General features: G+C 38.6%; 1 protein-coding gene across 1 annotated transcript in view; it reads right to left on the bottom strand.

Annotated features, from left to right (window-relative positions):
- Nucleotides 1-8,338: 8,338 nt before the first annotated feature.
- The window catches only part of LOC116082703 (PDZ domain-containing RING finger protein 4-like), a 39,528-nt gene continuing 29,568 nt past the window's right edge, over nt 8,339-18,298 (bottom strand). Inside the window, exons 4-5 of the mRNA XM_031359592.1 lie at nt 9,583-9,616; nt 8,339-8,505 (exon numbers count right to left, since the gene is read on the bottom strand). Of these exons, the coding sequence (XP_031215452.1) occupies nt 8,339-8,505; nt 9,583-9,616 (201 nt within the window). The remainder of the gene's footprint in view (nt 8,506-9,582; nt 9,617-18,298) is intronic.

The following is an 18,298-nucleotide window of genomic DNA, read 5'->3' as shown; positions in this document are numbered from 1 at the left end:
AATACTCATTTAGTACAGTGACTAAGCCATTATACTTAAGGTATTTTAAAATTAATATTGGATGATATCTATGAGTTGATGGATATCTTGGTCTACATAGTGATTTCAGGCTAGCTGGGGCTACATAGCAAGACCTACCTAAAACAACAGGTAAACCAAAAACAATAATGACAATAAAAAAAAATAGAAAAAAAAAAACAACCAACCAAACAGCAATAAATGTCAAGTAAGTCAGTTAGAATGGACACATAAGGCTTACGGATTATATATTTATTACATGCTTTCCACCTAAGAAATACTTTATTTGAAGTCTCAAATCAATATTCTCACTTAGGAGTAGTATTCAGAGGCAAAGAAAAGAAGGTATCACTAGGATATGACTCTAGGCTTATTCATCAAATAACCACTGTTACTATGGCTTCAAAATGAAAAGAGGTTACATATTGATGAGTTTGTGTTACTCAAGGTGATACTGGTGATAGGGAAAGGAAAAATAAAATTTGTGGTCTAGACACCAAAGAAATACTTAATTTTTACTGGTTATGAGAGTTAAGGGAATGAATACACTTCAATGTGTTTACCATTCTTTTTCACACAACTCTTATTGGGACCTCATTATTTGGCAGCGATGGGAACTGTCTCTGTGAGGGTGTGTAAGTCCAAATGATGTTCCAGAGTCACTTGGTGCCTCTGCCGAATTCACTTGTGAAGATCTTTCATGAGCTCAAGAAAATAGAAGAGGGCACAAGCAGACTGGGTTTTATTTTCCATCTCAGATGTTCCCTTGTGACAAGAAAGAGGTCCTTTGAGCTCTGTGTTTGTTTTCAGTGCAATTGCAGTAAGAGCGGGAGCTGCAGCTTCCCTGCATGCATTCCTAATAATTCTTTTCATCCACTCGCAAATGTGAATTGTCACCCCTGATTCATGTTCATTAATCAAAATGGCAAATGCGTGTGGAGTGCCGAATCAGGGTCTAGGCTCTTGTCTGGAAGTGTGATCAATCACTACTGATTGGCATTTCCAGTTAAACTACAGGAGAATGTGGCAAAAACAGATGCTCCTGAGAAGCTGGGAAAGGAAGCTGGGGCCAAGAGGCTAGCGTTTTTAATTGGCAAGATGCGAAATGCTTACAAAAGAGGCGACTAAACATTTGGAGGTTTGTAGGAAAACAATTAGGCAAAATACAGGGAAGAGTGGCTTTTTAAAACATCTTTGGGGAAGGTTTCTCAAAAAACAATGCTGTAGATGGTTGAAAATGCTACCTGACTTAATAAGGCCATGAAAATAGGACTTGACCCATATTTTCTGCACCTAGGGGAAGCTGGCTAAGTATAATGAGAATCAGCTACTCATAAAACAATAAGCTCAGAAGGTCCTCAGCAGCCCCTGCTGGGCTCTGTGCTTTGTGTTGAGGGAGGAGCTGTATACATAAAATCAGTTTCTTAAAAAAAAAAAAAAATCCATAAAAAAACACTCCAGGAAAAAAGTAGGTATATTAGTTGAGGCTGATGAGATGAGGATATATATAATTTCTTGAAGTATGCATAATACAAAACACAAAAGGAAAGAAGGTGCAAAAGCAATTTCTCTAAGTCAAGTAGCATTAGCTATATATACTTTTATATGTGAAGCTTGAAGACTTTAATTTTCAGATCTGTAAAATAATAATTTAAACTTGCAATGACACAAGAGATTGGACCCTCTAATGATCTGTGCCACTAAAATACCTCTTTCTTTGGTATGACTTTAGGAGAGAGTCCTCATCTGTCATCCATAGACACAGGTATTACAACCACAAATACTGTTGAGTTTCCCTGAAGAGGTTAACGTAGGAGTGGCTTTTGTAGTTTATTTTCCCAATAGGGTACGTCTCTTTTGAGATATGAAAACAGCAAGAGACAATTGCTACAGCAGTAAATATATTTAAGCCAAGTCTATTCGGTCAGTATGAAATCATGAATTCTCAAGCTGCAGCCCGCAAGCTGGATACCTATAGGAAGACCTCAACTTGCTGCCCTTCACTAGGAGAGGATGAGCAGAGTTGATTCAATGTTCCACACATATCTCTTCTTCATAGGTATGGAAATATACTTTTAGCATGCTATTTAAGGGTGCTTGTAATTGATTTATACCTATGGTTGAACTAAAGAGTTAGATTACCTTCAAGAATCCATTTTAATGGCCAAAATTTCCCAGTCTGAATTCTTACCTGTTGCTTCAATCATGGCCAGATTACATGTATTAAAGAAAATCTAATTCTAAATGCACAATAGTTATAATCCCAAGCCAATCCTAACCCTGCCAATATTGACTGAGCAAGGGAGGGGGGGAGAGAGCAAGAGAAAAAGAGAGTGAGAGAGTCAGGGAGAGAGAGGAAAAGGGAGAGAGTCAGGGAGAGAGAAAAAAGAGAAAAAAGGGGGAGAGAGGAGGAGGGAGGGAGAGACAGAGAGAGAGAGAGAGAGAGAGAGAGAGAGAGAGAGAGAGAGAGAGACTGACTGAGACTCTCAGGGGCATGTCCTCTTAGGCAGCATCAATGGTCATTCTAGAAGTTGTAAAGTCACAGTGTGTCTTTGTGCAAATTTCAAAACCTGGCGATGGGGTGGATGACTTGGTGTCTCTCCCAAGTTGACCTGTGGGTTTCATCCCAACAAGTTGTTAGTGTTTGTACTGGCTAGTTTTGTGTGTCAACTTGACACAGGCTGGAGTTATCACAGAAGGGAGCTTCAGTTGGGGAAGGGCCTCCATGAGATCCAGCTGTGGGGCATTTTCTCAATTGCCCCTTGTGGGTGGTGCCATCCCTGGGCTGGAGGTCTTGGGCTCTATTAAGAGAGCAGGCTGAGCAAGCCAGGGTAAGCAAGCCAGTAAGAAACATCCCTCCATGGCCTCTGCATCAGCTCCTGCTTCCTGACCTGCTTGAGTTCCAGTCCTGACTTCCTCTGGTGATCAAAAGCGATGTGGAAGTAAGCTCAATAAACAACTTGCTTCATGGTAGTGATGTTTGTGCAGGGATAGAAACCCTGACTAAGACAGTGTTAAACCCTTTACATCCTTATCTTGTGCTTCCTTTCCAGTTTGACTTTTCTTCCTCCTTTGGGCTATCTCAGCAAACAACACAACTAGATGTAGGAGGCCCCGCTGTGGAAAACGTTCAAATCCAGCATACAAGGACCTGAAGTCTGAAACACTGTGATAGGCGCAGAGGCCCTAACACTCACTTGACAAAGTTTTTATATCCCAACCATGGGAGTTCTCAGGTCGGAGAAAAAATTGAAATCACTTTTTAAAATAAAAGACTCTTCTTAATAATTTGTGTAATTTAAATCAGAAGTGTCTTCCATTTTCTTTTTTCTTCTCTTGTAAAACCAGTCAGTCCTCTGTAATTGGGACAGCATCAGAAGCCTGTAATGCACACGGTTGTAACAAGGTCTGCTGGAATCAATTATGGCAGGCGGCAAGAGCTATCTGCCTTCTGTATGATGCATGGCATGCAGCTTAAATAGCATCAACATTAATAAGCTGCTCTTAAGTTTCTATGTAGCTTTCTCTGGGGGTAGAATCTGTTATTGTCAGTCAGCTGTCAAGCACTATAGTATGATTAATGAATCATATTTAGATGACTGGCAGTGGAAGTCTACTTTATAGAACCTGTCAATCATTTTTATAGTTGCTTTCCATTCTCTTGGACACTTGCAATACTGTTCTGGGCTTTAGACCCATTATAACCTCAACTCTTTGCTGTCGGCCACTAACTATACAGAGTTCTAGAGATTTTACTCCATCTCTTTCCACAATGCTTTAGGCTAAACTCAAATATCCATGTTTGTTCCCCAGGCTCAAGGTGAAGTAGACAATAAATTTCAACTCAAAAATTAATGACAGGGGTTGACTAGATAGAATCGCTCTGTTCAGTTGGCCATTTTTAAAAGCAGGGCACAAAGTTTCAAATGCATGGTGTGCCATGGGTTTATCCTTAGTCATTCACCATGCACATTCCTCTTATGTGCCTTTCTCCAGTGTCATTTTTTTATTTCGAAAAATATGTCAGCTTTTAAAATGTAAGGCTGTCCATCAAAGTAACAGTAACATTTTAAATAACAGCGGATTTCTCATTTTGCTGACTACAAACATTTTTATCCTATTTTGAGGATAAATGGAGCTTTTAAGTGAATGTGATTTCTTGATGTGTCGTCTACATCTCAAAAACAATACATACAATAGCTTAACACATAATGATTTTTCAACAGAAAATTCAAAGTTTTTCATACCTAGAAATAAGTGAAAACTATATTGTGAAATCAGAATCGGGATTTCAGCATCCACTCATTTTCTGGTTTTTATTTACTTACTTTTCCTTTGGAACATCTGTTTCTTGCTCAAGGACCATCAAGGGGCAGTTGCTTCCACCCCCCACTTTTGCTGCTTCCAATGAATCCAGAAATACACAGGTAGGTGCGCAAGGCTGGTCTGAGTGGCCACTGGGGGTGATGCACTTGAAAGAATGCATTATGTAAGATCTACTATCAGCTGGTAGCGGATTATTTTACACACTCATACATGCGCACGACATGAGCACACACAAACACATTCCCCAACCCTGCCCCTCCCCCAAGTCCCTTCCTATGTAAAGTTGACAACAAGAAGGTGTTATGTGTTTAAATAAAATCATTTATGTTAACAATTAGGTACCTCAAACATCGCCGGCATTAAAACAATCAAGATTCCTCTTTTGTGCTCACTACAAAACTTAGCAAAGAAGGAACCTGTACCCTGCATGGATAGATGACAACACAATGCAATATGTCAACATTTCTACATGTCCTCTCATCTTTTCTTTTCTACAACGACAGATTTCATTAGCACAGAGAAGTAACTTTGTGATTTCCGTCTACTGTGGGAGCCCAGGAGGCTTCCTGGGGTCTCCTGTTCCACTTCTGTCTTAGGGTTTTATTGTTGTGAAGAGACACGATGATCAAAGCAAGTTTTATAAAGGAAAACATTTAATGGGGGTTTGCTTACAGGTTCAGAGGCTTAGTCCGTTGTCATCATGGTGGGAAACATGGCGGCACACAGGCAGACATGGTACTGGAGAGTTCTATATCCTGATTGGTGGGCAGTGGGAAGAAAGAGTGCAGCTGGGCTTGGCTTGGGCTTCTCAAACCCCAAAGCCTGCCGCCAGTGACATACTTCCTCCAACAAGGCCATGCCTCTCAATTGTCAGTTCACTATTCCCTATGTCACTCCCCATGAGCCTATGGGGGCCATTTTCATTCAAACCCCCATGCCATCCTTAATATTTTCTATGTTTTAGTTGCAAACAGAAGACTGATACCAAGGTTTCAAATAACTCATCAAGTGTCAATAATGGCTGTCTAGGGATGGATTCTTACCAGCTTCTGTAGGAAGGATCAATTAGTGATGTCTGCTATAGTCACAGGAAGGGGAAAATAAATTATATGCATCATTTTCCAATCCTTCCCTGAATCCCATACCAGTGGTATTTCTGCTCCATTACATCATGGAAGGCACTAGAAGTTTTATACTTCCCACACAAGGCAAACCCAAGCGCCTTGTCCCCAGTAGCCATGGGCCAGCATTAGAACTGTTTTTCTGTTTTGTCTTAACTTTCTACTTCCCTGCCCTGCATCCTCTTGCTGGTTCTGTTCTTTTCCCATAGCGCCCCTTTCTGTTTTCATGATGTGTATGCTCCATCATCTTCCTTCCCCTCGGACCTCAACAATATTCTCAGCTTCCTTGTGGCACCAGCTTCCATGAAGCAAACAGTGTGTTGATGTGCAAGTGGCAGGCTGACAGTCTAACCACATGGATGGACAGATTAATAGAATTCTGGTAATATGGAATGTATGCAGTGTGCTGGCTAAAGATAGCAGCCTTTATTAGTGATGTGGGATTGAGATCTAATCCTCCAAAAGCAATTTGCTGTTTTAGAATGATTTTTTTTCTCCCTTTCCAACAAATAAGCCAACCAACCTCTGGGGAGTACCTAGCCCATATTGGCACAAACAAACAGCTCTCCAGAAAGCTGTGATGTGCTGGATACAGAAAGCTAAAATTGCATTCAAGCCATCTCCTATTTCTGTGTATGCCTCTGCCAGCACTGGTCTCTGGGCTTTTCTTCTCCAGTTTCCACACTTCCAGTATTCACCATATTCATCAATCCAAGGTTTACCAAATGTGGAATCTGTTAAGTGGATAATTCTGCCTAGCTTGAGGATCTGTGCGTCCTTCTGTGGAGACCTCAGAGGCTGGGAGCAGGGCATATTGTCTTTCTCAATTTTCCAACTTACACACAAGATTGTGGTGGAACCACAGAGAGGGCAGGAACAAGATCATGTATATATTTTTTTTAAGATTAACTGGGTCTCTTCTCCAAGTGAGTGTCTGGCCCAGATCATGCTCCGTGCTCCTTACCAGTGTCTGGCCCAGGTAGAATGAGACCCTAGATCATGCTCCGTGCTCCTTACCACTCAGAGGCCCATGGGCTGTAAGTAAACACGTAAATGGGGAGGGGGAACTCAGCAGGAAAAGTCACCTGCCACCAACTCTGATGATCTAAGTTCGATCCTGGAGATTCACATAGTAGAGAGAACCAATTTGTGACCTTTGTTTAGGCCACAGCACAGCTATGGACACCCCACGGCACACAGACGTAATACAACGTTTGAAAGTGCAAATGGTAATCCAGAACATATCATACATATTATACATGTAAAATGAGATCCTTGGTTCTTGTTGGGATCAACATGAAGAAAAAGTGAAGGACTATTGAAAGTTTTTACATAAAATCTTTACTAAGGAATACTGCCCCAAAGTTTACCCTTTGGCAGGAGCTACTAATACAATTTGCAGTGGAAAATATGTTTTCAGCCACACATTTTCAAATAGATATTATATTCATCATGATTTTGTGTTGCTTAATTTTGTTTTTTGTTTTTCGATTTAAAATATTCCCCCATATACACTTTTCTTTTATCCATGATATTTATAGCAAACAATTCTCATTTTTAATTTATGTTAATGTCATCTTTTATATGAAATTGAGTTAAATACACAATCCAATTAATAAACAACACTGTCAGGGACACAGAAGGTTGAAAAGTCATTGGTCTAGTCTTGTCTCAAAGACTCCAACGGACCTGGGCAATGCATCAAGGATTAGCCTCTTGTAGCAGACATCTCTCTGGGGAATCAAATGCTCATTCCTGAGCCAGTCAGAGCTCCTCCATGCTGAGAACATTACAGAGCTCATTCACTGTTGGAGAGGATGGTACCCCTAATGGGTCTTTAATGCCCTAGTCTTTTAAAATGCATAATTTAAAAGCCTGTGGTGAAACATATTTTAATTTAATCCATAGGATTAAAGACAGGACAAGAAATGAGATTTTACTATAGCCCCAGTGTCAAAGAAAATCTCTTTAAGTAAAATAATATCAATGACAGATTCTCCCCTAATTACACTAAACCAAATCTGTAAGCTGTGTTTGAAAGCTTACACATTTGCTTGAGTATTTATAAGAAAATATGTAAATAAACTACATGTATTTTAAGATAAACAATCAACTTTTAAAATAAGTATATCATTAAAGTTTTAAATTGAATTTAGGCTTGCTACCTGCTTCTAAGACTACTTTATACTCTATTGAGGGAAATGATCTTAAATAAAATCTGTGGGTATTTCTACATCATATATTTGTATCCACCATAAAGAACATTTATAAAAGAGAAAGCCTGACTAAGGCCAGTGTCTTTTATAACTCCCCAACTAAATAATAGCGGCTTAAAATTCAATTTAAGCTTTGTGTTACAGAAAAATAGAGAGCTGAAGAGCTGAAGGAGTTGTGGTTTCAGCTTTGCTTTGTTAGATTTGCTTTGTCTAAGGCGAGATTATACCGCCCTCTAACGGATTCTTTTTGCACTACAAACATAGCAATTGTAAGAACTATGGCCTTTGTCTTAACTGCTACAGGTATGACGTCATGTTACTATATTCCTGACTACTAAAAGCCAATGGATGTGGTCATTGACTAACAAACAGACAGACAAACAAACAAACAAACAGACAGACAAAAAAAAAAAAACCCTGTACACTCAGGCTGTGGTTGTCCTTTCATGCCAAAGTCACTTGATATTCTCTGCCATAGTAGAATTTATAACTTTTTTCTTTCTTCAAGAACATTTTGAATTCTAAACATAGTGATAATTATATTTTATTTAAGTATTGCTGAGATCAAAGGCTATGAACCCTGTCAGGGATTTTCATGGGGTCAGGATTTTCTTTTCTCTTCCTCTCCTTATCTTCCCCCGCCCATGTCTGTCTGACTTACGATGAGAGGCATTCCTTGCTCTTGGACACAGCAGCATACTGATAGGTAACAGCATACTGATAGGTAACAGCATACTGATAGGTAACAGCATACTGATAGGTAACAGCATACTGATAGGTAACAGCATACTGATAGGTAACAGCATACTGATAGGTAACTAATACTGATAGGTAACAGCATACTGATAGGTAACAGCATACTGATAGGTAACAGCATATTGATTGATAGGTAACAGCATATTGATTGATAGGTAACTAATACTGGGGGAGAGGAGGAACCCTTCACGGGTTTTAAGATACATGATTACACACAGCAAATATTTCATTGCATAATTTGAGCTAGTTAATCACATTTTCAACTTAATTTGAACACAAAATTAATGATTACTTCTTCTTCTTCCCTGCCAGCATTAATATTTTATCCCACTTAATAAGCTCAATTTTCATTTTTCTTTAAATGACTGTAATTCAGTAAAGATTCACTACATCATCTCCTCCACTTCCAGGTGATTCCAAAATGGCTATAGAGCTGACTGTGTGGGTCCTCATGGGTATGTATACATACAAATACATTGCTTTTGCTTTGAGAGCTCACTACAGGAATAAATAATACTTTTGAGGAATAATTCAAGTTAATAAGTTGGATACATTATGATTTCTTTTACCTCTTATATAAACACAGACATAGTCACTTGCAATCACATGTATATACCTCCTACTTATCTACACACACACACACACACACACACACACACACACACACACACGGGGGAACAGAGTATGTTAAAAAATAAAAATTTAAATATTTATGACTAAGTCTCTACAAGGAAGTGAAAGGTTTCTATAATAAAAACTTTAAGACACTAAAAAGTAGAAAGAAAATAAAAGAGAATGGAAAGAATTTCTCCACTACTGGATTGGCAGGATTAACATTGAAACAGTGGCTATACTCCCAAAAGCAATTTGCAAATTCAATTCAACTCTAGTAAAAATTCAAGTAACATTCATTGCAGAACTATAAAAACAATCCGCAAATTCATAAGGAACCGCAGATGCTCTGACTGACCACGGTAACCCTTTGTGGAAAAAACAATGGCCGGGGTATCATAGCGCCTTGCTTCACACAACGTTGACTCGAGCCACTGGATTGATGGCAGCATGGCATCGGCACAGAAGACAGGTGTGCATAGCAGTAGAATGGAAGAGAGTACCTAGCATAGCAGTAGAATGGAAGAGAGTACCTAACAGGAAACCCCCAGACACAATTATGGCCACCTAATTTGAGCAAAGAAGCCAAAAATCACAGTCTGGAATAAAGACTGCCATTACAAAAATTGCCCTGGCCAAAATTGGATAGCTGCATACAGAAACGTACCAATAGCTTATATCTCACGAAAATATGAATTCAGTGTGAAAGACCTGAACAGAAGTGTCCTGCTCCTATACTCTGTGACGTGTGGCCTTTCACTGGAACGCAGTTCTCTTGTCAGATATGACACACTTAAAGAAAACTGACTTTTTCTTTCCTATCAGTTCCCAGTCGCTAATAGCTCCTCTCCTAGAGATAAGCTTCACATCCATCTCTGCTCTTCAAGTAGTGATGTTTGCCTGGCTTGAGCTTGCCCAGATCTATGGGCCGCCATTACCACTGCTGTGAGTTCATATGTTCAACTGCTCTGCTATGTCCAGAGATGTATGGTTGTAGTCATCCGCCACCACAGGCTCTTACGTTGTAGTCATCCACCACCACACACTCTTACAGCCTTTCTGCCCTTCCTTATGCAATGATCCTTAACCCTTGCTTAGGAAGAGGGGTCCGTGATACAGATGCCCCCCCCAGCTCCATTTAGAGAATCTAAGCAATCTGCAGTCTCTTAATCTCTTCATCTTGACCAATCATGGGCCTCCATATGACTACGCATCTGCTAAAAGAAGAATCGTCTGTGAGAAGGCCTGAGAGATGTACTTATATGACACTATAACAATTAGTCATGATTAGTTGATTTAATGCATGTATACTTAGCAGAATAAGCCTATAATCTGTCAAACCAGTTTCTTGGTCCCAATAGCAATGCCAAGTATGGATTTCATTATATAGAATGGGCCATGAGTCTAATCAGAAAGTGGTTCATTACTTCCTAATGCACTTGTCACTACTGCATCAATGGGCATGTCCTGCCAGTCTCTTCCTGATTGTAGCTCCCAGAATTCACTGCTGGGTAATCGCAATGATGGTTTTTCTTCTCTAGTAGCATGTGTAGCAGCTTCCAGTGCTATGACAGCTAGTTATTAGCGATGAAGCTTCCAGGTGAGTACTAACTTGATTTCTCCATGTATAACTCAAGTGTCTGGGTTCTTCATAATCTGTCTTATTGTCCGGTTCTGGGTAGCAACCATGAACCTGGACACAGCCTGTAGTGTTTGGGTCTATGGGACCCCACTGACCAGCTGCTCCAAAAGAAACAATCCGCTCCTGATTCCGAGCTTTTGGTTAACCAGTGGTGTTTAGTAAGAGCTTTATTCTCCCACTGCTGAGTAACTCCATGCTAATTCTTTTTTTTTTTAATTTCTTTTTTTCTTTTCGTTTTTATTAGATATTTTCTTTATTTACATGTCCTATGATATCTCCTTTCCCAGTTTCCCCTCCAAAGAAAAACAGAAAAAAATAAAATAAGATAAAATAAACAACAACAACAACAACAACAACAAAAACAACCCTGTTCCCTCTGCCCTCCCCCTGCTCAACACCATACCCTCTCCTGCTTATTGGCCCTGGCATTCCCCTACACTGGGGCACAGAACCTTCACAGGGCCAAGGGCCTCTCCTCCCCTTGACAACCGACTAGGCCATCCTCTGCTATACATATGAAGCTGGAGCCATTAGTCTCACCATGTGTACTCTTTGGTTGGTGGTTTAGTCCCTGGGAGCTCTGAGGGTACTAGTTAGTTCATATTGTTGTTTGTCCTAAGGGGCTGCAAACCCTTCAGCTCCATGGGTCCTTTCTCTAGCTCCTTCATTTGGGAACCCTATGCTTAGTTCAATGGATGACTGTGAGCCTCTACTTCTGAATTAGTGGGCACTGTCTCTGCAATGGACAGATCATGGAAACAGAAACTAAACAAAGACACAGTGAGACTAACAGAAGTTATGAAACAAATAGATTTAACAGATATCTATAGAACATTTTATCCTAAAACAAAAGGATATACCTTCTTCTCAGCACCTTATGGTACCTTCTCTAAAATTGCCCATATAGTTGGTCACAGATTAGGCCTCAACAGATACAAGACGATTGAAATAATTCCTTGTATCCTATCAGATCACCATGGACTAAGGCTGCTCCTCAATAACAACATAAACAATAGAAAACCCACATACATGTGGAAGCTTAACAGCACTCTACTCAATGATAATTTGGTCAAAGAAGAAATAAAGAAAGAAATTAAAAAGACTTTCTAGAGTTTAATGAAAATGAAGTCACAGCATACCCAAACTTATAGGACGCAATGAAAGCAGTCCTAAGAGGAAAACCCATAGCTTTAAGTGCCTCCAAAAGAAACTAGAGAGAGCATACACTAGCAATTTGACAGTACATTTGAAAGCTCTGGAACTTTTTAAAAAGAAGCAAATTCACCCAAGAGGAAATGAAGGCAGGAAATAATCAAGTTCAGGGCTGAAATCAACCAAATGGAAACAAAAAGAACTATACAAAGAATCGACCAAACCAGGAGCTGGTTCTTTGAGAAAATCAACAAAATAGATAAACCCTTAGCCAGACTGACTAGAGGGCACAGAGACAGTATCCTAATTAACAAGATCAAAAATGAAAAGGGAGATATAACAACAGACACTGAAGAAATCCAAAAAATCATGAGATCTTACTACCAAAGCCTATATTCAACAAAACTGGAAAATCTGCATGAAATGGGCAATTTTCTAGACAAATACCAGGTACCAAAGTTAAATCAAGATCAGATAAATGATCTAAACAGTCCCATATTCCCTAAGGAAGTAGAAACTGTCATTGTCTCCCAACCAAAAAAAGGCCCAGGACCAGATGGGTTTAGTGCAGACTTTTATCAGACCTTCATGTTAATTCTTTTTACATGTCTGTATAGGTATATTGTAGGAAGCTTCTAAAGTAGTAAACTCAAAAATGAAAAGAAAGGATGCAAAGTTGTGTGGGCAGCTGAGGTAAGGATAAAGCTGAAAGAAGTTGAGAAAGTCTGGGGAGGAGAATGATTAAGATTAAAATACATTATATTTAAAATCTTAAAGGACGAATCAAAACTGCAAAAAAAATCCCTATCAAAATAGGCCCCCAAATACTAACCTGCTAACAGAAAACACTGGAACTAATTTCAAGATGTAGCTATAGATAAAAAATTTCTGATTGGATTTCCAATATCACATAATAAATACTGCCCCAAATTTAAAAATGGGTAAACTTCCATATTATATAATCAAATATATCAAATATTTATTTAATAAAAATTTACATTTGTATTTATTTTTGTTATTTCTTATAACAAAAAACAAATTTTATGTGAATTGAGAAATACTATAAAGAACTTATCAAGACTGTGAATAAACAGAGTGAAGTGCGGCAAGGAATCTATCTTAGCTTATACAACAAACAGGGCATTATCTAGCATATATAAAAAGATAATAAAATTCAAACACACACATATACACACATACATACACTCACACACATACACACTCACTTGCCAAATAGCCTCCCCCAGGCAAGAGCACACTAATGGACTCTAATACACAATGATCAGTCCTATGAACATACATACAAGTGACATTGCACAAATCAAAAAGGTTATATATAAGAATATGTAAGTGTATACATATACACATATAAAATAATTAATGAAAAAAGAAATTACGAACTTGAAAGAGAACAAGAGGGAATACATGAGTGGGTTTGAAGAGAGGGAAGGAACAAGAGAAATATAATTTTATTATAATCTGAGAAGATATAAAAACCAAATGTGCTAATGAAATGAGCATATGGCTCTCAAAGGAAGAAACACAAATTTCCAATATGTAATTTAAAATGTGTTCACCATCATTAAGACATCAGAGAAATGTAAACTAAAACTACTTTGAGATTCCATCCTGCTCCTAGTCATAATGGCCACCATCAGAAAGGAGATAATAAAATGTCCTTGGCAAGTAGAGAGAGAAAGAAGAACAAACTCTCATTAGACACAAGAATAGCACCTTGTTTTAGTTAGGGTTTTACCGCTATGGATAGAAGTTATGACCATGGCAATTATTATCAAGGAAAGCATTTGATTGGAGCTGAATTACAGTTCAGAGGTTTAGTCCATTATCAGCATGGTGGAAGCATGGCAGGATGTGAGCAGATATGTGCAGGCATCAGGAAGAGAGTGAGCTACCGGACTAGACTTTAGTATCTGAAAACTCAAAGTCCACTCCCAGTGACACACTCTTCCTCCAGCAAGACCACACCTCTAATAATGACACCTCTATGAGTCTATGGGGCCATGTTCATTCAAAGCACAACACAGGTAGTATATCCTTTGTAGAAATCGATATGACATTTTATAAAATAATTGAAAACAGAACTAGTATATTTCTTTAATGTATCAATACTGAGTTTATACCCAAATGACTTTATTTCTTACCACAAAGATACCTATGTATCCATGTTTATTGCTGCATTACATGTAATAGAGAGAAAAAAATAGCATCTAATAGAGGTACACCAATAGGTGAATGAATAGTGAAATGTTATTATATAATATATTGTATATATACAATAAAATTTCATTTCATTGTAAACATGAATATAGTTATGAAATATTCAGGAATATAAATGCAGTTGGAAGAATAATATTAAGCAAAGTAATTTAGAAAGACAAAAATACTATGTTCTCTTTCATATGCTAGCAGCTACTAGTCTATAACATTTATACATAAGTGGGGATGACTTTGGATACAGGTGACAGAAGTAGAAGGCCAGGAATATACAATGAAAAAAAAATAGACATGTTGACGAAGAAGTAGGGGATGTCAATAAGATGTAAGTGATGTAGTAGTAGAATGATTCAGCTGATTTATGCTATCTTAGAACTCATTGACGAGTTTATTTGTGTCCTCTGATTTCTTTGAACATACTTATAATCATTCTATTATTAGCAATCATTGTTATAATTAGTAAATTTAAATAGGAGTACTGTTGCCTTGGCTTTTTCTGTTCCTTTTGTTGCCATTGGACTTCTGGATCTAGGTTTCAATGGGTGCTTGGACAATTTTAGCACCCTGAGCATCCAGAAGCTCTCCTCTAACCTAGAGGAGGTTTGTACAAAATGTACAACATCCAGTGAGGGCCCAGTCTGAGAGGGACCAGAATCTACAGGGGAAACTAGACCCAGGTTCCAATGGTGACCCATAGCACAAAAGGCTACCCATGGGTAGGTCCAGTTCTCCCAACTGCATACCTGAAAGTCGGTCCAGATAAATGACTATCATCTTAGATATGTTCCATGGGCCATGTTATCCATTGACAGCATATTTTCAAAGACCACCCACAGGCAATACAACATCCATAAGACTTCCAATCAACCACCCAGAGGTATAACAAGCGTCTATAACCCAATTATGGACTTCCAAAGGATTCCAAAGTCATGAAACAGGTGTCTGGAACCTAGAAAGAAAGTACCTAAAGAATCAAGATTAGCCTAGTAAGTATCTAGTTTCAAGAGCGTACTGAGGAGTGATCCTGATGTCTTAAAGATTAGTCTAGCACATGAAAGCACCACCTCAGAAGCCCTACTACAGTCTACATTCTTGCCATGCCTACTCGTCTACTCCAGTAAAGTCTGTGTGTCAGGCTTGAAGGCCTGATGATGATGCATGGACCTGAGACATGCAGCTTCAAAGAGAGCTACCCTAGCCTCCTGGTTATTCAATCGCTGGTATCTCCTAATTCATATGTGTTCCAGACTGGTCTCTGCAAAAGTCTGCGGAGAGTTTTGTGTGCTTTCTTTGTTCAGGCATATAGGTGCCCTAAGAAATGATTCGTAAAAAGCTAAAACTGAGGCTGAACATTATTTCCTGGCCCCCACAGTGTTTCAATGATCCTAATTGATTTCCTAGCTGTTATTAGCTTGGAATTCCCACAAGGAAGCTGCATTATCAGATAGGGTGTCTCCAAAGTTAGAGATAGAAGTCAAGCACTATGGCTATCTGTAAACATAATTAGAACTTTAAGAGCAGTACCACACAAGGCAGAATTGCTTTACAAACTAGAGAGTAGTTGAAAAGCTTCCTGAACTAATGTTTGCTGGTTACAAACCAAACCATTCCCAGGAGCTGCTAGAATGGGACCTTCTGGTGCTTACCTGCTTCAGACCAACGGAATTTGCTTAGGGCTTCCAAGATAGCCCAGGGGGGAAGAGAACTATTGCTCTTCCAAAAGGAATCATTTACACTTGGCTGTTTGATCTTACTGACTTTGATGTGACCACTACCTGCCTAAGTGATTCTTGACATTCACCCTGTTTCTGTATACTATATAAGCCTGATATTTACTTTGTGCAAATACACTCAGATTCAGCACTTCTCTGTGTCATTTCTGTTTGTAACTCGCCAAATTTTTTACCCACCAGGTCAGAACTCTAATCACCCTGTAGAACAAGGGGTCCCTGCAGCAACCCAGTCCATGGCACTTTCACTTGATGGTAATCACTTCTACTGAAAGAGATGCTCCAAGCAGCTACATAAGGTCCAAATAAGAACTTCCTCACCTCATATTATAGTTTAAATACTCATTATTCAGAATGAATGACACTCTTGAAAAGCTGATAAAGCAACATCAAGTCACATACAGAGACAGGTACATCAAATGCACCAATAGATATTTTACAGTCAGAATGACTTACAATGAAGTATCTTAGTCTCCAAATGACAACTGTGACTAGTACATCCAGCAAAAGTGTCTGACATAATTGTAGAAGAAAGACAGACTTTGATAAAAACAACATAATTCTCAACTGCTAAAACAGAACTCCAAAAGACATATTAAGAAATCCCTCAGGGTAGAGGCTGAGAGATGGCTCAGCAGTTAAGAACACTGGCTGTTCTTCTAGAGGTCCTGAGTTTAATTCACAGCAACCACATGATGTTTTACAACCATCAATAATGGGATCTGATATCCTCTTCGAGCATACAGGTGTACATGCAGACAGAATACTTATATACATAAAATAAATAAATCTTAAAAAAAGAAAGAAATCCCTCAGGCTGGAAAGGGAGAAAAAAACGTATCAAGGGGTCCATAGAAAGAATTAAACCATGCTGGAAAATGTCTATTTGTTTTCTCTAAGAAATATACCATCTCATCAAAGATAAATATTATCTTAGAGATGTAAAAAACATTCAGGGAAACCTGAACCAAGGAACAAATAGTTCTTAATATGTGACAAAGTAGGCTTCAAATGAAAATTAGTCATAAGAAGAAGACCAATTCATACTGATTAAGACGCTATCCATCAAGAGCAATGCCAATTCTCAACATATATGCATGAATTATGGGATTCTCCAGTTCAATAAAACAAATATTATTACCTGTAAAGACTCAGGTTAACTCCAACACAATAGAAATTCATGTACCCAGTTCTCATCAACTGAAAAAAAATCTGAACAGCAAAACATTTAGATTAATGTCTTAAGATCAATATGTTATTTACTCAAACAGTCTATGGTTCTTATTTTTTTTTAAAAAAAAAACTATTAATTGTAAAACTATTAAACAATTAATAAACTATTAATTGTTATTGAACCAATAACAACATTTGTCAATTAAAACAAATTGGGGGATATTCTCTGGGAATTTTGGGCAAGATGGCATCTTAGAAGTTTACTTATCAGCTGTAATTTAGTGAAAGAAAGAAAGTTGAGACTAGAGAGCAAGGTCCATCCTGGATAAGAAGTCTCTACAGTCTGTGGCTCATTGGCAATCGAATTCCCCACCAAGCTAATTTATCCTAGCTGGATTTTTCTTTCTTTGCAAAGTCAATTTAATATTTACCTGTATCCTTACCAATTCATTTGACTTCCAATCCTAATCTTATTAACTAAACTCTGAGTGAGCATACTCCATAATAACCTTGGCTGTTCATCCCGCTCCCCCCTCCCCCAACAGTAGTTGAAGTCCCAGGGTCCACTGTAGTTAGCCAACTAGTACCACATTTACACAGTGACAATAGGCAACAGCTCTCATTCTTCTTGAATTTAATATAGTACTCAGGGAGTAACATGGAGTTTGAACCAGGTACCCTGAGCTCCTGGGTTGAGGGACTATATTCTGAACTACACGTAACATTTCCACTATATGCACTACTAATTCTACTACTAAGACCCACTGATCTCTGTTACACCAAAAGATCTGTTAACACACTTAACTGCTGAGCCATCTTCCTGGCTTGAACAGATAATTTTATAGGCTGAAAGATTCAAAATCATGAGGCTGAAGAGATGGCTCAGCCATTAAAGCACTGGATACTCTTCGAAAGGACCCAGGTTTGATTCCTAGCACACAACCATCTGCAATTCCAGTCCTAGGATATTTGGTGCCCTCCTCTGTTCTCCACAGGTACTGCATGGACACAGAAAGAGATTCTGGCAAAACACCCATACACATAAAGATAATAAAATTTTAAAAATAAAACTGATGTAACTCTTTATTTTCACTCTTTCCTTCCTACCAGGCCATCTTCTGTGTAGTGAATTGACAGAACGTAAACACTATAATCAAGACCAATTTGACTTTGAAAAAAATTAAAAATTTCAAATTCTGGAAAATTAGCTACTTGTTCTTTTTCTTGTTTTCTTTCTAAGCCCTGTAGGGAACTGCCACGCACACTTGCGTGATGGCGGTATTTGAGGCGAAAACTTCAAGGAAAGTCAGCCTCCTG

Source organism: Mastomys coucha, unplaced genomic scaffold, assembly GCF_008632895.1.
Source record: "Mastomys coucha isolate ucsf_1 unplaced genomic scaffold, UCSF_Mcou_1 pScaffold11, whole genome shotgun sequence".
In the NCBI taxonomy this organism is placed as follows: domain Eukaryota; kingdom Metazoa; phylum Chordata; class Mammalia; order Rodentia; family Muridae; genus Mastomys; species Mastomys coucha.
The sequence above is the reverse complement of the archived record's forward strand: the minus strand, read 5'-3'. Positions and strand labels throughout refer to the sequence as shown.